General features: G+C 39.5%; 1 protein-coding gene across 4 annotated transcripts in view; it reads right to left on the bottom strand.

Annotated features, from left to right (window-relative positions):
- FIG4 (FIG4 phosphoinositide 5-phosphatase) overlaps positions 1-27059 on the bottom strand; it is a 120932-nt gene that overhangs the window by 81023 nt on the left and 12850 nt on the right. Inside the window, exons 2-4 of one of the 4 annotated variants that reach the window (XM_053591536.1) lie at positions 21828-21926; positions 20172-20295; positions 6738-6894 (exon numbers count right to left, since the gene is read on the bottom strand). In XM_053591536.1, coding sequence (XP_053447511.1) covers positions 6738-6894; positions 20172-20295; positions 21828-21926 — 380 coding nt within the window. Of the gene's footprint in view, positions 1-6737; positions 6895-13569; positions 13669-20171; positions 20296-21827; positions 21927-27059 lie in introns of those variants that run through there. The other 3 variants (XM_053591540.1, XM_053591539.1, XM_053591538.1) reach the window with 3 other exon arrangements.

The raw sequence follows: 27059 nt of genomic DNA, 5'->3' as shown, positions 1-27059 counted from the left end.
GTAGATTGCTTTGGGAACTATAGACATTTTAAGAATGTTGATTCTTCCCGTCCATGAGCATGGTATGTTCTTCCATTTGTTAATATCCTCTGCTATTTCCTTTCTGAGGATTTCATAGTTTTCTTTATAGAGGTCCTTCACCTCCTTCGTTAGGTATATTCCTAGGTATTTCATTTTCTTTGAAACTATGGTGAAGGGAGTTGTGTCCTTAATTAGCTTCTCATCCTGACTGTTACTGGTGTATACAAAGGCTACTGACTTGTGGACATTGATTTTATATCCTGAAACATTACTGTATTTTTTGATGACTTCTAGGACTCTTGTGGTTGAGTCTTTGGGATTCTCTAAGTATAAGATCATGTCATCAGCAAAGAGGGAGAGTTTGACCTCCTCTGCTCCATTTGGATTCCCTTTATTTCCTTGTCTTGCCTAATTGTATTGGCTAGAACTTCCAGCACTATGTTGAATAGTAAAGGTGACAGAGGACAACCTTGTCTGGTTCCAGTTCTAAGAGGAAAAGCTTTCAGTTTTACTCCATTCAGTAAAATATTGGCTGTGGGTTTCTCATAGACAGCTTCAATCAGTTTTAGAAATGTGCCACCTATGCCTATACTCTTCAGTGTTCTAATTAGAAAAGGATGCTGGATTTTATCAAATGCATTTTCTGCATCTATTGAGAGGATCATATGATCTTTATTTTTGCCTCTGTTAATATGGTGGATAACGTTTATGGACTTGCGCATGTTAAACCAGCCTTGCATCCCTGGTATGAAGCCTACTTGATGATGATGAATGACTTTTTTGATGATAAGCTGTAACCTATTGGCTAGGATTTTGTTGAGAATTTTTCCATCTATAATCATGAGTGAGATTGGTCTGAAATTCTCCTTTTTGTTTGGGTCTTTTCCTGGTTTTGGTATCAGGGCGATGTTTGCTTCATACAATGTGTTGGGGAAGATTCCTTCTTCCTCAGTTTTTTGGAATAATTGCTGCAGTACAGGAATAAGCTCTTCCTTGAAGGTTTGATAGAATTCTGGTGTGAAGCCATCTGGACCAGGGCATTTTTTGGTTGGAAGATTTTTTATTGTTTCCTTGTTCTCAGTGCTTGAAATTGGTGTGTTCAGGAGCTCTATTTCTTCCTGGCTAAGTCTAGGGAGAGGGGGTGATTCCAAATATTGATCCATTTCCTTCACATTGTCAAATTTCTGGGCATAGAGTTTCTGGTAGTTTTCAGAGATGATCTCTTGTATCTCTGTGGGATCAGTTGTTATTTCCCCTTTATCATTTCCGATTGAGGTTACTAGAGATTTTACTTTTCTATTCCTCCTTAGTCTGGCCAATGGTTTATCTATTGTATTTATTTTTTCAAAAAACCAATGCCTTGTTTCATTAATTTTCTGAATGATTCTTTTGTTTTCAATTTCATTGATCTCTGATTTGATTTTGAAGATTTCTTTTCTTTTGCTGAGTTTAGGCTTAGATTGTTCTTCTTTTTCCAATTCCATAAGATCTCTTGTAAGATTGTTGATGCGCTCTCTTTCTGTTTTTCAAATGTAGGCATCTAAAGCGATGAATTTTCCTCTCAAAACTGCTTTCGCAGTATCCCACAGGTTTTGGTAGCTTGTGTCTTCATTGTTCTTATGCTCAAGGAAGTTAATGATTTCCTGTTTTATTTCTTCCTGCACTCATCTGTTATTCAACAGAAGATTGTTTAATTTCTATGCCTTTGGATGGGGTCGAGCATTTTTGTTAGAGTTGAGTGCCACCTTTAGTGCCTTATGGTCTGAGAAGATACAAGGTAAAATTTCAATTCTTTTGATTCTGTTGATATTTGTTTTGTGTCCCAGGATATGATCAATTTTGGAGAATGTTCCATGGGGTGATGAGAAGAATATATATTCTTTATCTTTGGGGTGGAGTGTTCTATATGCGTCTATCAAGCAGTTGTTCAAGGGTCTCATTTAAATCTCTTATATCTTTGTTTAATTTCTGTTTAGAGGATCTGTCCAGCTCTGTAAGAGGAGTGTTAAAGTCCCCTGTTATTATGGTATTATCAGATATCATATTGCTCAGATTGAGTAAGGTCTGTTTCAAGAATCTGGGAGCATTTAAATTGGGTGCATAAATATTTAGAATTGAAACGTCTTCTTGTTGTATTTTTCCCTTGACCAGTATAAAGTGACCATCTTTGTCTTTTTTGACTTTAGTTGCTTTAAATCCACATGTATCTGAAAATAAGATGGCAACTCCTCTTTTCTTCTGAATTCCATTTGCCTGAAAAATTGTCTTCCAACCCTTGACTCGGAGCTTTAATTTGTCTTTTGAAGCCAGGTGTGTTTCTTGCAGACAGCAAATGGATGGCTTGTGTTTTTTAATCCAGTCAGCCAATCTATGTCACTTCAGTGGGGAATTCAAGCCATTAACATTTATTGAGATAACTGATAAGTGAGCTAGTATTCTATTCGTCTTATTTTGTGAGAGTCCGTTGCTTAGTTTTATTTTTTGCTTCAGTGTGCAGGTTAGGTTCTGTCCTTTAATTTCTGAGTTCTTACTTTGCTGCTGATCCATTGTGGTGGTCAGTGTGCAGAACAGGTTGAAGTATTTCCTGTAGAGCTGGTCTTGTGGCGAATTTCCTCAATGTTTGTATATCCGTAAATGATTTGATTTCTCTGTCAATTTTGAAGCTTAGCTTAGCAGGTACAGAATTCTGGGCTGGAAATTGTTCTTTTTAATTAGATTAAAGGTAGATGACCATTGTCTTCTTGCTTGGAAAGTGTCATTAGAGAAGTCTGCGGTCAATCTGATGGATTTGCCCCTGTAGGTCAACTGGCGCTTACTCCTGGCAGCTTGCAGAATCTTTTCTTTTGTCTTGACTTTGGACAGGTTCATCACAATGTGTCTTGGAGAAGCTCGGTTAGAGTTGAGGCGACCTGGGGTCCAATAGCCCTCTGAAAGCAGTGTGTCAGAATCTTTGGTGATATTTGGGAAATTTTCTTTTATAATATTCTCTAGTATGGCTTCCATTCCTCTGGGGCATTCTTCTTCCCCTTCTGGAATTCCTATAACTCGTATGTTGGAACGCTTCATAAAGTTCCGTAATTCTGACAGTGAACGTTCTGCTTTCTCTCTCTTCTTTTCTGCCTCTTTTACTATCTGAATTATCTCAAGAACTTTGTCTTCTACCTCTGAAATTCTTTCTTCTGCATGGTCTAACCTGTTGCTGATACTTTCCATTGCATCTTTACGTTCCCTAATGACTGTTTCAGTTCCTTCAGCTCTGCTATATCCTTTTTATATTCTTCATATCGTTCATCTCTTATTTGATTCTGTTTTTGGATTTCCTTTTGGTTATTTCCCACTTTATTAGCAATTTCCTTCATTGTTTCTATCATTTCTTTCACTGTTTTCATCATGTGTATTCTAAATTCCCTTTCTGTCATTCCTAACATTTCTTTATAGGTGGAATCTTCTGCAGTAGCTACCTCATGGTCCCTTGGCGGGGTTGTTCTGGACTGGTTCTTCATGTTGCCTGGAGTTTTCTGCTGATTCTTCCTCATGAGTGATTTCTTTTATCTGTTTCCTTGCGCTAATTTTGCTTTCACTTCCTCTTGCTCTTTAAGTTCTCGTGCATGTGGACTAAGGGTTACAGGACCAGAAGGGTGAGAAGGTTGAAGAGCAAAAAAGGGATGAAAGAAAGGAGGACCGAGTGATAAGAAAAAAAAAAGAAAAGTAGAGAAAAGAGAGTGGGTGGGTAAAAGGAATATTGACAAAAAGAAGAGAGGCACAGAAAGAGGGAGACAGAGCAATATAGGTGTACAGTAGGGTACTTTGACACAACCTTAAAAAAACCCCACCTTCTGGGGGTGCCCAGTTGGGGTGGTTCCCTTGAGGTCAGCAGCTCTTTGCTAACCTGATCGGACTCAGTACCCCACCTCCACCAAGTAGAGAGGAAAGACAAAAATGCTATAAATCAAACCAAAACAAGCAAACAGAAAACTTTATGGGATAAAATTGGGTGAAAAACCAAATAATAGCGGTAGAAACACTAGCAAAAATGAAGTTCTAGTTGTTGAAAAAAGGCAGCAATGGGAAATTATAATTAAACTAGAAAAATTGAGAAAGAAAAAGGAACTGTATGGAAAAGGGTGAAATTAAAAAACAAAACAACATCAACAACATCAAAATAAACAAAAAAACAACCAAACAAACAAAGAAAAAAACAAAAAACACAACCAAAAACAAAGCAGTATGTATATGTTATTGAATATTGTCTGGGGAACACGTGGTCTTCTGGGGTATGAGATGTTAATCACAGTTCTGATACGACTGGAGGCTGTTGATTTCTCAAAGCCCAGCAGGTAGACACCTTAAATCTCTCTTCGGCCCATTTAAAAGGCACTTTGAACTTGTAAATTTGCTGAGCAGAAGCTTTCCCAGGAAAGTGCTTGTCGCTGGAATCACTGCTGAAGTGGCTATCCACTTACCCAGTGTGCCAAAACCGGTCTCACTCTACCTCTGAGGGTTAGGAGTGCAAGGCAGCTCAGACCCCACCCTTAGGCTACTTGGTCATTGGGTTACCAGCTCCCACCAGATTCTAGCTCTGCGACCCTGAGGGTGGAGCTTGCCAGGGCAGATCACTCACAGTGGCTCCCTGTGACCCACAGCCAAACACTATTAGCTCCGTCTGGCTCAGCGGCTCAGACTGGGGCCCTAGACAACGGCCAAATTTCTCCGCACTCCTGCTCAGGCTCTCCCCAAGGCAGTTCAAGTGAGTGCCAAGTCCAAAGACACCAAAACAGTTCACAGGTAAGGCCTTTCTGGTTTTGCAGTCTCGCTGCTACTGAACTTACAGTTGCGGGTGGGTTTAGACGGATTGAACACGTGACCACTTGCCATTTTTCCACTGTTTTAGTCCTCCTCTTGGGGTCCAGAAGTCTCTCACTGAGTCCCTGTATCCTCACAGGGGTGATAATAGGCAGATCCCACCAGCCAGAGATGCCCGCAGTCCTATCTCCCCAGACTCACGGTGCCCAGATGGAAGGAAGCTGTTACTCGGCCGCCATTGCTCCGCCTCCGAATTTATCAATGTTAATAGCTTTTTCCCAGAAGGCTCCACAAATTCCCTCCAAAACATTTGAAGATTTCAAATGTACAAAATAATTAGGAAGTACAGTACAATCCACACCAGTATGTCCTTCTGAATTCACTGTTAGAGCCCTCTCCTTTTTTTTTTTTTTTGCAGTTTCTGGCCAGGGCTGAGTTTGAACCTGCCACCTCCAGCATATGGGGCTGGCGCCCTACTCCTTTCAGCCAAAGGCACCGCCCTTAGAGCCCTTTCCTTCAACACACATACAAACATTCTCTCTCTTTAAATATACATTATTTGCCTTTTAATGTGAAGCAATAGGAAGGGCATGTTTCATCTGGTAGTACATAGCTTAATACTTCACCCCTGAATATTTTAGCATGGGTCTATTATAAACAAGAACAATCTCCTAAATCTACGGTCCCCAAACCCTGGGTCTTGGACTGGTACTAATCTGTGACCTGTTAGGAACCCAGCTGCACAGCAGGGGTGAGTGGCGAGCACGTGTGTGAAGCTCCATCTGCCTTTATAGTCACTCCCTATTGCTAAATCACCACCTGAGCTCGTCCTCCTATCTTATCAGCAGCGGCACTAGATTCCCACAGGACTGCAACCTCTACGGTAAACTGCGCATGTGAGGGATCTAGGTTGCAGGCTCCTCATGAGAATCTGATGCGTGAAGGTCTAAGGTGGAGCCGAGACAGTGATGCTAGTGTTGGGGAGTGGCTGCAGATACAGATTCTCATTAGTAGAGAAGTTTGACTCCACAGAGACCATAATCAATCATTTCATTATTTATTACAATGTACTATGTGAAAAAATAAAAATAAAGCTCACAATAAATAAAATGTGCTTGAATCATCCTGAATCCAGACCCCAGTGCTCCCAGTCTGTGAAACAACAGTCTTTCATGAAACTGGCCCCTGCTGCCCAAAAAGATGGGGACTGCTGTCCTAACCACAATGCCATCATTAAACTCAAAATTTAACACTGATTTAACATCCCAATACAGTTCTTTATAGCCCTGTGTGTATGTAGGAGCACTCACGTGCACATTTTAACCCAGGAACCAAGAGAAATTCACATGCTACATGTGACTGTCATGTCTGTTTTAAAATCTAGAGCAGTTCTGTTCACATTTTTCAAGAGTCCAGACTACTTGTCTTCCAGAAAGACCCACAGTGTGGGTTTATCACATTATCTTCTCACACTTAGAGTCAAGTTAAATTTTTAGCAAGAAAACTACCAGGTATAATTTGCCCGTCCCGTTGCTTCACATTAAAAGGCAAATAATGTCACTTTTGTCTCATTATCGCTGATGCCAAGTTTGATTATTTGGTTATTATTTTGCCATTTTTTCATCATAAAAATACTTTTTCTCATTGAAAGAGATCCATAGTTTAATATGTTGAGATTGTATGACTATTCTTTTCCTCAGTAACAACCCCTCACCTAAGGTTTGAGTGACTGCTATTGACCTCGCCTGAATCAACTGTTATTGTTTTAATGAAGGTTTCTAATAGCCCTAGAACAGAGTTGTAGAATTCTGAGTTTTACATACATGTATAATCCTTTGAATTTATTTTGCTTTCTACTTAATCTACCACATTAAAAAAAAGCAGCAGCAGCAGCAGTTACCATCAGTACATACCTGGCTTCGTCAGGATGAGTGACCCGTACAGAATCATTGGGTATATAGATCATATTTGTATCTTCAATCTTATATACTGCATGCCCGCCAATATCTGCCATCTTCCTCCTTTTAGTTATTAACACAATATAATAGCCTTCCAAAAACCTGACAAAACCTATGCAACAAAAAGGAAAGAGAAATGTGTTTTAGAAACGTAGTAACGCTTTTAGGTGCATATTATTTTTTTTATTGTTAAATCACAGCTGTGTACATTAGTGAAATCAAGGGGTACAATGTGCTAGTTTCATATACAATCTGAAATATTCTCATCAAACTGTTCAATGTAGCCTTCACGGCATTTTCTTAGTTATTGTATGTAGACATTTGTATTCTGCCTTTAGTGTTTCACCTGTACCCATTCTAAGATGCACCATAGGTGTGGCCCCACCCATTATCCTCCCTCTACCCTAACCTTCCCCTCCCTTGGCCCTTTCCCCATATTCTTGTGCTATAGTTGGGTTATAGCCTTCATGTGAAAGCTACAAATTAGCTTCATAGTAGGGCTGAGTACATTGGATACGTTTTCTTCCATTCCTGAGATACTTTGCTAAGAAGAGTATGTTCCAGCTCCATCCATGTAAACATGAAAGAGGTAAAGTCTCCATCTTTAAGGCTGTATAATATTCCATGGTATACATGTACCACAATTTGCTAGTCCATTCGTGGGTCGATGGGCACTTGGGCTTCTTCCATGACTTAGCAATTGTGAATTGGACTGCAATAAACATTCTAGTACAGATGTCTTTGTTATGTTGTGATTTTTGGTCTTCTGGGTCTAAACCTAGTAAAGGAATTATAGGATCGAATGGCAGGTCTATTTTTAGGTCCCTAAGTATTCTCCAAACATCCTTCCAGAAGGAACGTATTAGTGGGCATTCCCACCAGCAGTGTAGAAGTATGCCCTTTTCTCCACATCCACGCCAACATCTCTGGTTTTGGGATTTTGTTATGTGGGCCACTCTTACTGGGGTTAGGTGTTAATCTCAAAGTAGTTTTGATTTGCATTTCTCTGATGATTAAGGATGATGAGCTTTTTTTCATGTGTCTGTAGATCGTGCGTCTGTCTTCTATAGAGAAGTTTCTCTTCAAATCCTTTGCCCACCCTGAGATGGGATCACTTCTTCTTTTTTAGCTAATACATTTGAGTTCTCTGTGGATTCTGGTTATTAAACCTTTATCGAAGGTATAACCAGCAAATATTTTCTCCCATTCTGAGGGCTGTCTGCTTGCTTTACTCACTATGTTCTTGGCTGTGAAGAAGCTTTTTAGTTTGATCAGGTCCCAGTAATGTATTTTTGATACTGCTTCAATTGCCTGGGGAGTCCTCCTCATAAAATATTCACCCAGGCCGATTCCTTCAAGAGTTTTCCCTGCACTTTCTTCAAGTATTTTTATAGTTTCATGTCTTAAGTTTAAATCTTTTATCCAGTGAGAGTCTATCTTAGTTAATGGTGAAAGGTGTGGGTCCAGTTTCAGTCTTTTACAGATCGCCAGTCAGTTTACCCAGCACCATTGGTTAAATACCGAATCTTTTCCCCACTGGATGTTTTTAATTGGCTTGTCAAAGATCAAATAATGGTAAGCAGCTGGATTCATCTCTTGGTTCTCTATTCTGTTCCAGACATCTACTTCTCTGTTTTTGTGCCAGTACCATGCTGTTTTGATCACTATCAATTTATAGTACAGTCTCAGGTCTGGTAGCATGATTCCTCCTGCTGTGTTTTTATTGCTGAGTAATGTTTTTGCTATTCGAGGTTTTATTAATTTTTTTTTTGGTATGGGCCTAAATATTTATTTATTTACTTATTTATTTTTTTTAATTTTTATTTTGTATTGTTGGGGATTCATCGAGGGTACAATAAGCCAGGTTACACTGATTGCAATTGTTAGGCAAAGTCCCTCTTGCAATCATGTCTTGCCCCCATAAAGTGTGACACACACCAAGGCCCCACCTCCCTCCCTCCGTCCCTCTTTCTGCTTTTCCTCCCCCCCATAACCTTAATTGTCATTAATTGTCCTCATATCAAAATTGAGTACATAGGATTCATGCTTCTCTATTCTTGTGATGCTTAAACGAAGTATTTTTTCAAGATCTTTAAAATATGACAATGGAGCTTTAATAGGAATTGCATTAAAATTATATATTGCTTTGGGTAGTATAGACATTTTAACAATGTTGATTCTTCCCAGCCATGAGGATGGTATGTTTTTCCATCTGTTAACATCTTCAGCTATTTCTTTTCTTAATGTTTCATAGTTCTCTTTGTAGAGATCTTTCACATCCTTTGTTAGGTATACTCTCAAATATTTCATCATTTTTGGCACTACTGTGAAGGAATAGAGTCCTTGACTTTTTTCGGCTTGGTTATTGTTGGTGTATATAAAGGCTACAGAGATTTATGGGTGTTGATTTTGTAGCCTGAGACATTGCTGTATTCCTTGATCACTTCTAAAAGTTTTATAATAGAATCCCTAGTGTTTTCCAGATATACGATCATATCATCTGCCAAGAGTGAAAGTTTGATCTCTTCTGACCCTATGTGGATACCCTTGATCGCCTTTTCTTCCCTAATTGCAATGGTTAGAACTTCCATTACAATGTTAAAGAGCAATGGAGACAATGGGCAACCTTGCCTGGTTCCTGATCTAAGTGGAAATGATTTCAACTTAACTCCATTCAGTACGATATTGGCTGTGGGTTTGCTATAGATGGCCTCTATCAGTTTAAGAAATGTCCCTTCTATACCAATTTTCTTAAGTGCTCTGATCATGAAGGGATGCTGGATATTATCAAAAGCTTTTTCTGCGTCAATTGAGAGAATCATATGGTCTTTATTTTTTAGTTTGTTTATGTGCTGAATTACATTTATAGATTTACGTATATTGAACCAGCCTTGAGACCCTGGGATAAATCCGACTTGGTCATGGTGTATAATTTTTTTGATGTGTTGTTGGATTCTGTTTGTTAGGATCTTATTGAGTATTTTTGCATCAATATTCATTAGTGATATTGGTCTATAATTCTGTTTTCTTGTTGGGTCTTTCCCTGGTTTGGGGATCAAGGTGATGTTTGCTTTGTAGAATGTGTTGGGTAATATTTCTTCTTTTTCTATATTTTGGAAGAGTTTTGGTAGAATAGGTACTAGTTCTTCTTTAAAGGTTTGGTAGAATTCTGACATAAAGCCATCTGGTCCTGGGCTTTCCTTTTTAGGGAGATTTTGTATAGTTGATGCTATTTCAGAACTTGACATAGGCCTGTTCAACATTTCCACTTTGTTCTGGCGAAGTCTTGGTAGATGGCGTACTTCCTGGTATTGGTCAATTTCTTTCAGATTTTCATATTTCTGAGAGTAGATTTTTTTGTAGTATTCGTTAAAGATTGTTTGAATTTCTGAGGGGTTTGTTGTTATTTCATCATTACCATTTCTGATTGATGAAATTAGGGATTTTACTCTTTCTTCTTGTTAGATTGGCCAAAGGTTTATCTATTTTATTGATCTTTTCAAAAAACCAACTTTTGGATGTATTGATTTGTTGTATAATTCTTTTGTTTTCAATTTCATTTAATTATGTTCTGATTTTGGTTATTTCCTTTCTTCTGCTGGGTTTGGAGTTGGAATGTTCTTCCTTCTCCAGTTGCTTGAGATGTCCCATTAAGTTATTAACTTCCTCTCTTTCCGTTTTCATGAGGAAGGCTTGCAGTGCTATAAACTTCCCTCTTAGGACTACCTTTGCAATATCCCAGAGGTTCTGATAATTCGTGTCTTCATTGTTGTTTTGTCCCAAAATTTGGTGATTTCCTTCTTAATCTCATCTATAACCCATCTATCCTTCAGCGTAAGGTTGTTTAGCTTCCATGTTTTTGTATGGGTATGCAGATTCCTGTTGTCATTGAGTTCAACTTTTATTCCATGATGGTCAGAGAAGATGCAAGGAACATTTTCTATTTTTTTTAAATTTTCTGAGGTTAGATTTGTGGCCTAGGATGTGGTCCATTTTGGAGTATGTTGATGAGAAGATACTCATCTCAAAATGATGAGAAGAATGTGTATTCAGTTTTTTGGGGATGAAATGTTCTGTAGATGTCTGTTAAGTCCAGATGTTGAATGGTTACGTTTAAATCTAAAATTTGCTTAGCTTCTTTTTCGAGCATCTATCCAGCACTGCTAAAGGGGTGTTAAAATATCCAACTACTACGGAATTGGAGGAAATCAAGTTGCTTATGTCTGTTAGAGTTTCTCTTATAAATTGAGGTGGATTCTGGTTGGGTGCATAAATATTAATAATTGAAATCTCATCATATTGACTATTACCTCTAACAAATATGAAGTGTCCATCCTTATCCTTCCTTATTTTGGTTGGTTTAAAGCCTATTGCATCTGCGAATAGGACTGCAACGCCTGCTGTTTCCTGCTTTCCATTTGCCTGGAGTATAGATGACCATCCCTTCACTGTGAGTCTATATTTGTCTGTTAATGTAAGATGAGATTCTTGTATGCAGCAGATATCTGGCTTGAGTTTTTTGTATCCAGTCAGCCAACCTGTGCCTCTTTAGTGGACAATTTAAGCCATTCACATTAATCGAGAATATTGATAAGCCTTTTGAGGGTCCGGTGGACATTTTTAATCCTTTTGCAACTGTGGAAGTTGGAATTTAATTAAAATTTTCTGGGTGGGTTTACTTTTGTGGTGGAGGGTTACGCTGGTCTTCATGAAGGATAGGTCTGAGAATATCCTGGAGAGCTGGTTTAGTTATGGCAAATTTCTTCAACATGTGAATGTCGTTAAAGTATTTAATTTCTCCATCATAAATGAAACTCAGGTTAGCTGGGTACAAGATCCCAGGTTGAGTTATTTTGTTTTAGGAGATTAAAAGTCGATGACCATCCTCTTCTAGCTTGAAAGGTTTCAGAAGAGAGATCTGCAGTTATTCTAATATTCTTGTCCTTGTAGGTGATGGTTTTCTTTCATCTGGCTGCTTTCAGAATTTTCTCCTTTATATTAACTTCAGTGAAATTGATTATGATGTGTCTGGGGGATGTCCTATTTGGGTTATGTCACAATTGGAGTTGTGAAACTGTCTGCTATCTGAATTTCAGAATCTCTTGGCATGTCTGGAAAGTTCTCTTTCATAATCTCATGGAGAAGAGACTCTGTGCCTTGTAAAAGCACTTCATCACTTTCGGGGATCCCTATAAGACGAATATTGATTTTCTTCTAATTATCCCAGAGCTCTCTGAGAGAGTGATCTGTTTTTGCCCTCCCTTTCTCTTCCTCTTTGAGAGTTTGGGAGCGTTCAAAAGTTTTGTCTTCCATGTCAGAAATCCTTTCTTCTGCTTGCTCTATTCTGTTACTGAGGGATTCTACTGTGTTTTTCAGATCGTTGAGGGCTGCAACTTCTTGTCTCAAGGTGTCAAAATCTTTGGTGATTTGATCTTTGAATTTGTTGCATTCTTGAGGTATCTTTTGGGTTACTGCTTGGAATTCTAATCCGATTTTATTTGTTATCCAGATTCTGCATTTGATTTCTGACATCTCAGCTATTTGTTTGTGCATGGGATCTTGTGCTGTGTCTGCCCCATTGATCCTTGGGGGAGTTGATCTACTCTGATTATTCATATTGCCAGAGCTTTTCTGTTGATTTCGCCTCATGATTGTTTTTACACCGTTGCCTCTGGTCGTCCTCAGAGTTGGGGAGGTATCTCTCCAAGATTAGACCCCAGTGGTATCAGTGTATTGTTGCTGGATCTTTGTAGGGAGTGACCCTGTGTAGCTCTTCTGGGGCTGCCCCTGCCAGGGAGTTCTGGTTGTGGAAGCAGCTCTGGAGTGTGACACACCCGGATCCAGCAACAGGGCAGGGGATGGTGCACATGGTTCTGGGAGTGCCTGGCGCCCAGTGACTTTGGCACAGAGGGCCCAAGGCTCCAGCAGTCTCTGGCCAAGAGAAGGGCTCTGCACAGAGGCAGGGAGGGCTCCGGAGGGCACACAGCTACCAGAATCCCTCGCCTGACAAGCAGGCCGGTGTGGAGGCAGGGAGGGTACAGGAGGGAGGACACGGGGTTGCGCAGCTCCTGTAGTTCCTAATCAGGGTGTGCAGAGGCCCGGCAGGCGCGGGTTGCAGGTCGTGGGCTCTTACCAAGGTCTGGGCTGGCGCCGATTGTGGTCGTAGCACAGTTCTTATGGAGATCTGCGCGGCACAGCTTTACGTGCATGTTTGAAAGGCCAAAGACGTTTGATGATAATCCTGATTTATTATTTCTATGATTTATGGTCAAACAAATATTCTGTTGTCTTGGAAATATTCTCTAGAAATATCTATACTGATACTTATCTCACTTAAAAATATTATTCTAAACCATTTTCTTTAATTCATTCATTCCTTTTAATCTCATTCCAGATAGGACTGAGATGCCTTAAGCAGAAACATATATATATAAGATTAAGGGAACTTCTTCAATGGGTTACAGAGTTTCAGGTTTGTATAAGGTGCATATAGGTAACACTGCTATATTGTACACTTAAAAATGATTAGGATGGTAAATTTTATATATTTTACACCACTATACACACACACACACACACCCCATTGATAAAAATGAGGGAGGAAATTACAGCAAATGAGATGATGCTCAAAAAACCAGTAAGATGAAGCTAAGATAAAAGTCATGCATAAGAACACATCTTAAGGCCCCAGGTGCCATTCTTCACACTTGCCTTTGTGTTTTCTAACAGATAATGCAAGAAGGACACTATTCACAGTCACCGAAAGATAAAAAACCAAACCAGTTACCTGGAGAAGATATTGTCATTCTGAGAACTGGGAAATAATTTTAGATCAATTCTTCATAAAAAGATATGTGATATAGGGAAGAACAATCTCAGAAGAATTCTCCAGCAGTGTCAAAGACATTTCTTAAGGCCATTACCTATGCCAAAATAAAACCCCAATGTCACTCCCTACAATCTAAAATAATGTAGACAAGGCACACAGCTGAATAATGGTCTAATTTCATTTGAAGATAAAATTTAAGTATCTATGGCAGCATTTCCCCACATGTATTGCCCATGAACTACCAGTTCGCAGATGCCAGAGGGAGAGGGGTCGCTGTGTACAAATAAATCAGGGAAATACTGGATTAAAGAGACTTAAAACAAAACTTCCTAGAACCTTACAGTGCTGTGCTAATACATACTGGGAGCCTTGACGGGAGATAAAGACCAACTGACCTTCCAGATTTGTTTGGACATGGAACCTCCTTCCCATGGTACTTTTAAAAAAGAAATTTACCAGTGGATAAATGTTCCAAGGAACACATTTTGGGGTAACGTTACTTAAAAGAACAAGCTTCACGGATTATAGATAACTAATGGCAAAACTGAGTTTGAAGTCAACTTAAACTAAAAAAACAGTTTATATTCAAGATACTAAGGTGATCCATGACCCATGGACAGCAGTGTGACTGGGCCTCTGGAAATACCCAGCAAGACGTGTCTCTGAACATCTGCTCCAATAGTTATCTCTCTGCAAAGATCTCTCCTCCCTGGATCATGTGTGGGGAAGCACAACTGAGGACAGCTCTAGACTCTCCATCCAAAACCCTTACTGGGAAGAAACTGACTTTTTTTTTTTTATCAAGTTCAATTTCAGAATTCCTAGGAAAGGTCTTGGATTGACCCACCTTGAGTTGAGTACCTAGCCCTAGACCAATCAACTGTGGCCAAGAAATAGGGTCACACTGCAACAGAAGAGATTTTATACAACTAGGCGACTTACATGGGGCTGGTGGGGGGAAGGTGATGCCAGTTCCTAGAAAAGTAGAGGTTTGAGCAAACAAAACTATGTAGCCAGAAAACTGTATATCCTTTGTGAAACTGTCCACAAATATCATGTCTAACTATTAGCGTTATAAAATAGAGTTACATTTTATGCCAATTCATTAGAATACAGATGTCCTATCCTGGTGATTAAAGAAAGGTCTCTATGCATTAACATTCAGTAGCACAACATTCTCAGTAACACATTAGTTCTCACAGAATCATGGTCAAAAATTTTCGGTCTCCCCAGACTTTGCTTTGGGCATTAAAAAGAACTTCTTTGGTGGTGGAGAAGACGGGAACGCTTCTGAAATGGCAATGTGAAACCACGCTAACTGGTAAAAACTGGAAAACTGAAGTGGGAGCCAAGAGTATTAGGTCCTGTACACCTTTGCCCAGCTCACTCCTAGGGGAGGTTAGATATGCCAAGTAAACTGACTTCTCATCAGAAGCAATGAAGGCCCACAAGGCAGTTGGATACATATTCAAAATACTGAAAAGAAAGAAACTGTCAACCAAGAATTTTTGATTTAGCATAATTATCTTTCAAAACTGCCTTGCATACTCATTCCCATCCTCTCTCTCCCTCTCCCCCAGAGTATTAGAGTCTACAAAGCCTGAGCTAAGATCCTGGTGCTATGGATTTTTGCTCTAGAATTGGCAAATGTCTATTATGGACATCTTGTTACTCTCAGCTGACAAAAAAAAAGAAAAAAATACTATTTGACCATATTCACGTAAATGAGCTGAAATCTTTAGTGGAAAGATACCTCAAGGATTTTACGAGGCAAGCTACTGAGAAAAAAAAAATGTTATTAAAGTAATGAAAAATACTTACATTTTAGAGATCCACAAAACACAAAGTACTTTTTAAAAATGTTCATTTAGGCCACTTTCCCCACTAGAGACTAGCCAAAATTTCCCTTACTACAGCTGAAGGACACAGCACAGAAAAGAAAATGAAAAAGCTGACGACAACCTCATTAAAAGCAAGTTAGGAAGTAGTTATCAGAAAGAGAGAAAAATAAAACCTCAAAGACAGAATCTAAGTGGGTTTAAGTAATAAATATTCACAAAATACTTTTCCTTTTATTGTTGCCATATATTTATTTTTATGTAAAAAATTCTCAGTAACACTTTTGCCTGCATTCCAATTAAATTTAATTTGATATTCTTTGCTTCGGCCTATTTACATCATTCTATGCTTCTGTTCATAACTTGTATGAATATATTACGAATATACTGCACCAAAGATTTTTTTTTTCAGCACAAAGCCTTCAGTATATTATAAATCAGAATATGGCCAGGTGTGGTAGCTCATGCCTGTAATCCTAGCACTCTGGGAGGCTGAGGCGGAAGGATTTGCTTGAGCTCAGGACTTGGAGAGCAGCCAGAGCAAGAGCAAAACCCCATCTCTACTAACCAACACAAAACAAAACAAACCCAGAAAAATTAGCGGGGTGTTGTGGCAGGCACCTGTAGTCCCAGCTACTTGGGAAGCTGAGGCAGGAGGATTGCCTGAACCGGGGAGTTTGAGGTTGCTGTGAGCTAGGCTGATGCCACAGCACTCTAGCCTATCTCAAATAAATACATAAATAAATAAACAAATAAACCAGATTATTTTCCTCTTCTTTTTTACTCTGATTTGGGAATGTCTCTCTTTTTAAGATTCCTTCCAGATACAGCCCACAGTTAAAGGCTTCAGTTTGGCACAGACACGCAGCAGAAATGAACCTATTCATCACTCGGTCACACTGAAAACCAGGACACGCTTTTTATCTTCATTCTATGCACTTCTGGCCCCAAGCCAATCTTGCTAAGTACTCTTCAGAAAATGACGGTCATCATACAAAGGTGATTTCTCTCTCCAAAGTAAAGAAGGCTGTGTCGCTTGAGAGGGATGCCAAGCAAAGTATGTAAAAAAGGACTGTATGAAAGGATGAGTGATGTGGCTTTCTGGTGGCTAGACAGGAGCCCCACAGGCCCACTCACAGGAAAGAATGCAGTGTCCTGTTTAGGGGATCACCAGGCCAGCCAGCTGTTATCTTGAAAGCCTTCAATGAGGACAACACTCCAACAGAGAAGTATGAAAAACCAAAGCTCTCTGGAAGCAAAGTGACATCTCTACTGTCAAGGCACACTGCTGTCCCACTAGTCTAAGGCTCGCACTCTGTTGTTCTCATTGTTATCTTGGATCTTTGAGCTACCTTTAATGGTGCCGGTTCACAAAACGTCCATCACTTAGTCTACCACGATGACACTTCCTATTTTGCCACTCTCCTCCAACATGAGCAGCTGAGACAGAGGCATCCGACAGATGACAGAGGCAGAAAAAGGACACAGGCAAAGGGGCTGGGATAGTCACAGAAACAAAGAGGAGTATGTGTACCAGGACCAGATAAAATGACTTTGTGATGAATGTTCATGCTCCCCTCCAGTGGGCGCCCCAACTTCCTGCTGGCTGCCAAATAACAATGGAGCAGATCAGGAATCAGCAAGGTAGCTACAGGACTGGATCGACCCATGTTTACAGATCAGAAAACCCCGTAGGTCAGTAGTACTCAAAATTTAGTCTAGGCATCAGCGCTGGCCCACGAACTTCTGCTACTGGCCCGTGAGAAGACAAGTAAACAAACTGAGAGTTAGGGTTTCAAGACAGGGAAAATATGAGATGGCCACATTTGTGTGCGAGATCGATGACCTTGCTTCGCACAGGACACAGCCTAGTTGGGGTACTGTGTTTTGTGGTACTGGTCTGTGACATATTTTGGGGAAAAAACTGGTCCTTACTACAGGGAGTTGAGAAGGACTGCTGTAGATTCTTATAGAGTTGGATTAAATTGACCATGATAATAGCCCAAAACATTCCAACAAAAATATTATCCACAAATTAGCCATGCTGACAAAGTTAGTAGAGAAAATATTTTAGCCACAGAATGAAAGACAAGCATTCTAGTCAGTTCATGCAAGCATTATTTTGACAACCAGACCACACATTTCTCAAAGATAAGTAGTTTGTGTTTTATAATTTCAGTTTCTGTCATTATTTCTATGATAGTACTGGAAGAATTATAGGCTTTTATTAACTCCCTGGTTGCTCTTCACTGATTCTAGCATTTCTTTACATGACTGAACTAAAATACATAAAGTGCATTTCCACAGAAATTCTAAATAATCTGTCACTTTATATAAGTTTCTCACTGATTTCACTGTCCCAAGAACAGTCTCAAACCTCAGGGGCCTCCAGCTGTAAGAGATATAGCTAAGAAGGTCACCTTTAAGAGAGACATGGAGACACCTTCAGCTCTTACACAGAATTTATTAACCGATACTTGGGTATAAAATGAATATCTGATTACAAACTTGGTTATCAATTGATTCAAATAAAGCTTCTGGTCTTACAAGCTTGGTTATCAATAGATAGAAAATGTGGCAAGGAATACTACTAAAAGCAAACATGTCAAGGACAATGAAAAGTGACCAAAGTATCACAGAAACAAAACAGTACAATAGCTAGTGGCCCCTTAATGTAAAAGCAAACAACCCAATATGACTCCAGAATGCCCAAGAGAAGCTATTTTTTAATAAGATCAATAACTGATTTTTACTTTGTTTCACTGAATCACCAAGGAAGTTTCAATATTGAATAATAAATCTTGGCTAATAAGGCATTCAATATTACGTACACCTTAGGAAATTTCCATCAAAAAAGCTGTAATAAAATACAAGCATTTAAAGGAATAAGCATAAACTATTAAGTAACATTTAAATTAGAGCCTACAGTATTTCACTTCAAGTTTTTTTCTTAAATTTAAAATATAACAAAGACCTTACATGGAATTTAACGTATATGTAGTATGGAATTTATAGACTGTAATCACAAGAACTCACGTGACTATACAGATATACACATGCCCACACGCATCCATTCAACATATAACTTCAAGAGCCTTGTCAAGACCAAGCAGAATGCCTGTAGAAGGAGCCAGGCCTGAGGAGAAACCAGTCATTCCAGACCACCTTAACTTCCCTGACAGCCACCTAACACACAAAATGGTCCTAGTGGGATCACAGATGATGATTTATGAAAGCACACTAAGAAAAGCCATCTCCAAATGGGGCAGAATACAATCAAAATTGCAACAAATATGGAATCACTGAATAGAAAGTGCTCATCAGAAAACCTAAGAATTTAAAACCACACAGCATATTAATTTTGTTAACATCCACAGAAATCATTTACTCGATATTACATAGAGTCGGGTGGATTTAAGATCCACAAAGATAACTTTATAACTGTTTGAGGAGGGGAAAGACTCCAATCAGGTTCTGACAGCAGAGGTGATGACAGGTGATTACCCTCAGCTTTGGCTTCCAAGTCCCCACACAATCTGGCCTGGCCCAACTGTTCCGCACCATTCCAGCACCCAAGGACATCTTTGCGTCTATGCCTCTGCTGCCACCCTGACTGGGGTTTCCTCCTCTCTTCCCACATTCATCCATACTTTGCTACTCCTTCAGGATCCAGCTCAAGTCTCACCTACTATAGGAAATCTTTCCCGGCCATTCCAGGATCAAGTACTTTACCTCTTATGTGAGCCCCAGCACCATTTAATTTAAACTACACAGCTTGGCTCTTAATTATAATCTTGGAGTTGTTTCATGGACATTGAGTTTTGTCTTCTGTCCCCAGTCAGGGATGAGCTCAGAGTACAGTGAAGACAGGTTTACTGATCCACCACAGGGAGGAACTGGTGCCCAGCAGAGGAACTGTGGAGCATCTCGCTGAAGGAAAGACAGCATTAGAGGACTGGGGGAAGGGTGGAGGCTCGACCCAAAGCAGAACTGTACTGAAGGAGATCAATATCGAGTCTGGACTATGAAGTAGACCCAGGGTCCTGGTTCCTTGAAAACAATAACACTAGCACACTCTGGAATACTGTGTCCAGAAACCCCTGGTCTGAAGCACTGCATTTAAGCTGTCGATCAAAACTGCTTCTCTGGGTCACAGTGACTTAGGTTGCCCAGGTGAAGAGGAGGACGGTTTATCTTATAATTTCAAATAGCAAAGTTTCTGATGATCTGTGATTTTAAAGAACAATTTCTCAGTAAGTAAAAAAAGCAGCAGTCATCCAAAGATAGGGGTTGTGACATTTTACGACTATAGCCTGTCCTTGGGAGAAGTTCCCGTTCGATTTAAATTTGGTTTTACTGTATTCTGGCTGAATACAGTAAAATTTGATTTTACTGTATTCTGCCCTGAATGAATGGCAGGGCAGATGTTTATGGTCTGGGCTAATTTTCACTTTATTGTTCCTCAACAAGCCTGACAGCAGACTCCTCAAATTTAAAAAACACTTTTATATTTGCTCATATCCTATAGAAAACTGAGCAGTGCTGAGCCCACAAGTTGATAACATGTACGTACTGCTTGGTATCTGACTCATGGAGAATGAAGTTTGAAACAACCAAAGCCACAGGTACTGGGTCATAATTATAAAGCCCTATAGTCTCATATACTCTTCTTAAATAGTCTATGTAGAAAAAAAGGTAGTGAGAGAGAGGCAGATTTCTTACCTACAACACCAAAAGCTGAAACAGCGCGAAATAACCCAGAGGATCCTTTCTGCCCCATCTTTGTTCTATTCCCTAGATCCAAACGGCCAAGAAGTTCCCTCACTTCTTGCTGAGTATACACATGCTAAAAATAAGCACATTTAATTGGTGAGGTTATGCTTACTCTTTTGACTATTCATTATTTACTCGTGAAAATTGAAAGTTGCCTATAAAAATCATTAGCTATTTCACAGAGAAGTATATAGTAGCTCATGACTAAGCTTTATTTTAAAATTTTCACAAGTTCTTTATCTTTAGCAATTAAGGTTGGTTATTGGATCATGTTGCTATACTAAAAAATTATGTCTATACCTTATATCCTAAACCAGAGGTTCAGAGATTTAAGAAATCCACAGGCAAATTTCAAGAAGTATGTGATTCCCTTAAAACTACAGCAAAAATTTGGGGTATATATATATTTTTCTAAGAAGGCCCACAGCTTTTCTTAGCTTCTCAAAGGGCTCCCTGTTCAACCACCCCCAGCCTGAAATAAAGGCAAAAACTACTACATTAATAAAGATTCCCAGACAGGTGGGGGTAGGTGGGGAAAATGGACCTAGTAGTGCGGAAAATCGTAACAAAGAATTTACCTAAAGTTCGGTGGCTCACACCTGTAATCCTAGCACTCTGTGAGGAAGAGGCAGGTGGACTGCCTGAGCTCAGGAGTTCAAGACCAGCCTGAGCAAGAGTAAGATCCGTCTCTAAAACATAGCCGGGCATTGTGGCAAGTACCTGTAGTCCCAGCTACTTGGGAGGCTGAGACAAGAGGATCACTTGAGCTCAGGAGTTTGAGGTTGCTGTAAGCTGTGACACCATGGTACTCTACCCAGGACAATAAAGTGAGACTCTGTCTCAAAATAATAAATAAAAATTTAGAAACAAGAATTTACCTAAAGTTATTATAATATGGAAAATAGTTTTGCAAAAAGCTCAGGGAAAATGGGTTCCAAACTGTAGCTACCATCATACTTGAGAAACTAGAACTCTATATACATTCAGAAATATCCACAGACAAGAACTTCAATGCAAAAAGTTAAGTTCTCTCACTTGAAAAAGTTAAAATTAACTGCATTTTAACAGTTATTAAAAGTAACACCACCATATTGTATTTAACTTCTGACAAAGACCTGCGTGTTTTTGTGCCACCTGAACAAAGCCTTTGTATTCCTGACTCCAAATAATACAACATCTGGATAAAAACAGCTTAACATTTCTTTAGTGTATAGCAAGCATCAGAAGAGGTCCCAGAGGTAATTCTTAACATAACAAAAAGTCTGTAGTGTAGAAACCTTCATGTTAAACCACAGCAACAGGTAATCTCTTTGGTAGATGCAATATTGAGTTACTCTGAATTCTTAAAATGTCAACTCTCTAAGAAAATATATTCATTATGATATCCAAATAAAAATGAGGCAAGAGTATAATTCTGGTATACTTCTTGACATCAGTAATTTCTAGGAAACAGATTCAAATTCTAGCCAATCAAGAAAAATAACTTATTTTTAGATGCATGCTAAAAAATTAAAATACCACTCAAAACTAAAAAGATATCTCCTATTCCTTAAAAAAAACAGGTATGAAAATTTCTGTTTATAGTCACGTTCAGAAGATACTTACCCTATCATCAATTATGACCAAATCTTTTGGTTCTGTTCTATCAATCTTCAAGACACGGTATTTCGTCTCTGCATGATTGCTTCCAACTAGGAAGTATCTCTATAAATAACAAGGAATGTGGTCAGTTTCTTGAGGCATTTTACTCTATACACATCTTGTAACCACTTCAGTTTTTGAAGTTAAATACATTAGTAAAGTCAGGTTTTTACTTTTTAAAGAACTATCTCTTTTAACTGGCAGATAAAGAAAGGCTGATTCCAAAAGGCCAATTATAAAATTGAAATATTCCTAATGGTTTCATGATAAGTATCAGTCTGATTACTGAAATGTGCCCAGTAACCATGTCAGATGAATTTAATTATATTATAAAAGTAGAGATTAAACAGATTAGAGACTGATGTTCAAGCTTTGCTAGGAAGAAGTTCTGGTAAGAATTAGAAAGTACAACACATAATTAGAAATGCTTAGACAATTATAGCTAATAAAATATTGACAGTTTATCATATAAATCTTTACAAATTTTCAATAGAAGTCTGAAAGTGACTTTCATATAATAACTACAATAATCAACCCCCAAGCTCTATAAAAGATTAAAATGGTTATATTTTCCCAAATGGCCTTTTATAGATAAGCTACAAGAAATAATATTTTTTCTTTCCTTGGACACTACCCCTGAACACAGAATGGACCCAGGTCGGGAGAAGGCACCAATCTGTTAGTAACCTGTTTTCCTCCTCAGGAGGGAAGAGCTCTGCAAATTAACCACCACGAATACCATGTAACAACAAAAGCATGAAGTGGACAAGAACATGGGAAGAGCACTTAACTCAGCTGGGGAGGGTCAGAGCAAGCTACCTGGCACTGTCCTGATGCGGACTTTGACCTTGAAGTCACCCTACACAAGACTTTGTGCACTGAGCCAAGATAGGACAAGTGACACCATCCATCTCCACCTGCCACACTCCACTCATCACCTATTACCCCCAAAGCACACCTGCTTATATCTAAAAGTAGTGCTTACTTCTGAAGGCCTCATCTAAATTTGACTGGAACTTATCTGTCCCCTAATACAAAGCAGCTCAGAAAACTAAGACTCTAATCCTTCTCCCTAGCCAAACAGCGCAATATAGTTCCGCAGGCATTGGATAAGTGTTAGGTGAAAAAACAATCACCTACTACGGGGTAACCATTTAATTTATCGAGTAATTTTCTATAACATGTAAAATTACACTACCCCATCTTTTCTAGGTAAGTACCCAGACAGATGACTCTTTTAAGTCAACTACTCAGTAGGAGGCACATCACAGCTTTAAGGGGGGGTTAAAATCCCTGAATGAAATTCCTAGAATTTTAATACAGCCCAAGAAACTTAAAAGATGAATTGCAATAGAATTATTGTTTGTTGATTTGGAATAAAAAGACAAATATAAATCCTGACATGCGAGTGGGCAAACGTGTAATTAGCCTTTGGAGCTCACAAAGGAAGGCAGAGCTACACTGCCCAAGGCAGATCCTTCCAAAGACTCCACCAATAAGAGGAGCCCAAAGCTAAAATCAACCGAATTTCGAAACTTATCTGAGTGGCGAGAAAGAAATGTGAAGCAATATCACTAACCACATTCTAATTCTACAACAGACTGAGATGAATCCTAAAAATGCTTTGTGCAGAGAACAGCGGCCCCACGTGGACCCAGTTACTCCGGGAAGCAGGCACCAGTCAGCAAACTTGCTATCTGAACTGCCCTCTGGTGGGCAGTTGGTCATTTACTTTCACATCAGTTTTTTGAAAGGGGTAACTTTTCCAGAAAGGCCTTATTTCCCCTTGGTCTTGTTTCCCTCCCATTGAATGTATAAACACTCCATGTATATCCTTAGACTTTGCTACATTTAATAGTCTGCTTCAAAATGGATCTCTGCATTGTGGGGATTAAAAATTTCTCTGAAATGTGGGAGGGCTTGGTGGCTCACGCCTGTAATCCTAACATTTTGGAAGGCTTGGGGGGGAGGATCACTTGAGGCCAGGAGTTCAAGACCAACTTGGGCAACATACGGAGACCCTGTCTCTACAAAAAAAGATTAAACATCAGATGCTTGTGTTGGCATGTCCCTGTAATCCCAGCTACTCGAGAGGCAGGAGGATCACTTGAGCCCAGGAGTTCAGAGGAGAGATCTCAGCAGGTGCTATCAGCACAAATACATTTAAAGCCATGGGACTCAGTTTACCTACTAGGCTGAGTGACAATAGGGAGCAGAGTCCTGAAAAGCCACCCTGTGGAACTCCATTACTTAGAGCAGCGGTTCTCAACCTGTGGGTTGCGACCCCTTTGTAACAATGAAAATACATCCTGCATATCAGATATTTACATTATGATTCATAATAGTAGCAAAATCACTGAAGTTATGAAGTAGCAACAAAGATAATTTTATGGTTGGGGGTCACCACAGCATGAGGAACTGTATTAAAGGGTCACAGCCTTAGGAGGCATTAGGAAGGTTGAGAACCATTGTCTTAGAGGCTGGATCTGGAGAAGGAACCAGCTGAGAAGACTTGAGTGGAATGGCCAGTGAATGGCAAAACCCCAACACAGGGTGGAAACCTCAAAGCAGGGGAGGAGGTCCTTGGGAATAGTCACAGCCACATCAAACGCTACTGGGAAGTCAAGTGAGATAAGAACACAATAGTGCCCAGAGCATCTGACAACAGGAGCCTGTGAGCAGCCCTCTGTGGGCAATCTCGATGATGGGGTGGGGGCAAAATCCACAACAGAGCTGGCCGAAGAGCACAGGAGTAGAATTCTGGATGAAGATGGAAGAGCGAACACCTCTATTCTTCCCAAACATAGCTATAGTGAAGTTTTTTATATTTGTTTTTAGGTTCAAGTCCCAAGAGCAAAAGGAGGAGTAAAGGAGATAACAGGCAATCAATCAATCAATCAAAACTGCAAAATATGCCTTAAAAAGCTTGACTGGCAGCAGCAGAGTCAAGAAGTAATCCAGTTTACACTCCACGTTCTGAATTTCCAAATGCCTTGGAAACGTGAGGCACCTGACGCCTCTAGACTAGAATATCAGAAGAGAAGAACAACCTTCTAAAGAGAAAAAAAACAAAGTTAAAGACGAAAATAGAATAAGATTAGACATTCTCAGCAGCAACACTGGAAGGTGGAAGGCAGGGCCACAATGCCTTCAAAATTCTAAGGGACGATTCACTTTAGTTTTTAATCTAACATTAATTTTGTCAAACCTGAGGTTGCATAAGACACTGGTAGACATGTATGGGCTTAAAAAAATTACCTCCCAGGAATTCTTTCTCATGAGGCAATTAAAGGAAGTCCTCCACCAAAAGAGGGCATGATAAAGAAAGAGGAAATTATAGGATTTGGAACAACAGGGAAATCGTCAGAAGAGGATGGCAGCCACAGTGCAAGGGCCTTGGGAGCAGCCAGTCCAGACTGAAGTCACTACTTCAAGAACATGAAACCCAGGAAAATACCTAAGGCATATGAATGTGTTGAGAGGAAATTTACATAAAATTTACATATCTGAAGGAAATGTAAATTTACTTATAAATCTTATAAATACATAGTAAGAATCAGGGATTGAGGGAAGAAGGAAAGGTCATCTCAAGTATTGGCACAGTCTGAAGTAGTGAAGAGCCCATAGTTTAAATGGTGAAGATGAAAGGGACAGATAAAATCCCCAAGAGTAACAGGGAAGGAAAGAGCAGTGATGGGGTGCCTAAGATTTCCACCTATCAGGCATGCATCAGCTGGGGCTGTCTGAATACATATGTACATGTAAATAGGTGCATATGAATCAACACTGCTGGGGAAAATATTTGTTTGTGGATATGCTGGGGTGGAGGATTAGGACACAAAAAGCTATATTAAAATGCCCACTAGGATAGAAAATTATTTGAGCAGCTCTCTTTTCAAAGCTAAGCATCAGTGTTCAATAACACTTACAATTTCAATTATGTAGCCTTACCAGTGGTATCTTTGTATAAAGATGAATATGTTTCTAAGATGTATACTTGAAATCCAAGTGGAATACAATAGCTAAGCCATTTAACAGGAAACTCAGTATCTACTAACATTATTTCCTTTTACAATGACAGGCTAATTAATCACTCACTTTTCATCTGCGGGAGGAAAATCAGCTTTCTTGAAAGGGAAGAAATTTGAGGTTGTATGACAGCTTCAATTAACATTAAACTTCACTTGAACTTTCAGATTAAATATAGTATTTTTAACGATCACCATGAAGTTACTTCTCACAATCTAACAGCGTCACAGGCCTGCCCATTCAATTAGTCCAGCCATCAGGTCTTACCATCAGGTAAGACAGCCCAGAAAGGGCAAGTGAGTCTCTGATAGTCTAGCAGGGATGTCTAACTTTTTTTTTTCTCTTTTCTGCTGCACATTGGAAGAATAATAGTTTTCTTGGGCCACACATTAAGTACACAAACACTTGAGGTATATACAGCAAAACTGAAACATTTAAAAAATAAAAAGAGATTTAAAAAATATAAATACACAATCACTAACAAAAACTGACAAGAAAAAAGAAAAGGTCTGTGCATACTTTTCGCTACATCCAACACCACAGATAAGCAAAACAGTCCTCAAATAATCTGCAAGCAGCCCACAGGCACAGGTGGACAACCCTCCAAAGTTCTCCACGTTCACTCATTAGGGTTTCACAGATTTACTCCTGGAGAAGCTTCAAATCTCTAGGCTTCTCTCTCCCACTTTATATCCTTTGGTTCCCCACTCCAGTCCTTTGGCCAACTATACCCTAGATTTTTTCCCATTTCTTGATTACACAAAGCAAGGCTAATTAAGTAAGGTGTATTCCTCGTGATGTGGTTTTATTTTATCCCATTTTGTGAGATAAGGGTAGTGACAGAATCGAGAGTACTTGCCCCACCCAGGCAGGGTCAGGTTCGTGGCTCTCCCAGGAAACAGGAATGCCACCAATCCTGACTGCCCCAACCCTTCAAATCCCCGTCCGCCATGGCCCACGCATGGATTTCTCACTGGTCAGGAATCTTACCCCTCCTGTACTCTAGGTGGATTAAGGCCATTTTAACTGCATGAAATGGATCTCCGTTTTCCTTTCGTCTCGTGTCTCAGAATGATTTTATTCTTGGGTCTGGAACCTTTCAGGTAGGGAGGAAGGTTCCATAAGTTCCTCTTTTGGAACTATTGGAACAAAGCATAAAATGCATGA

This window comes from Nycticebus coucang, chromosome 5, assembly GCF_027406575.1.
Source record: "Nycticebus coucang isolate mNycCou1 chromosome 5, mNycCou1.pri, whole genome shotgun sequence".
Classification (NCBI taxonomy): Eukaryota; Metazoa; Chordata; class Mammalia; order Primates; family Lorisidae; genus Nycticebus; species Nycticebus coucang.
The sequence above is the reverse complement of the archived record's forward strand: the minus strand, read 5'-3'. Positions and strand labels throughout refer to the sequence as shown.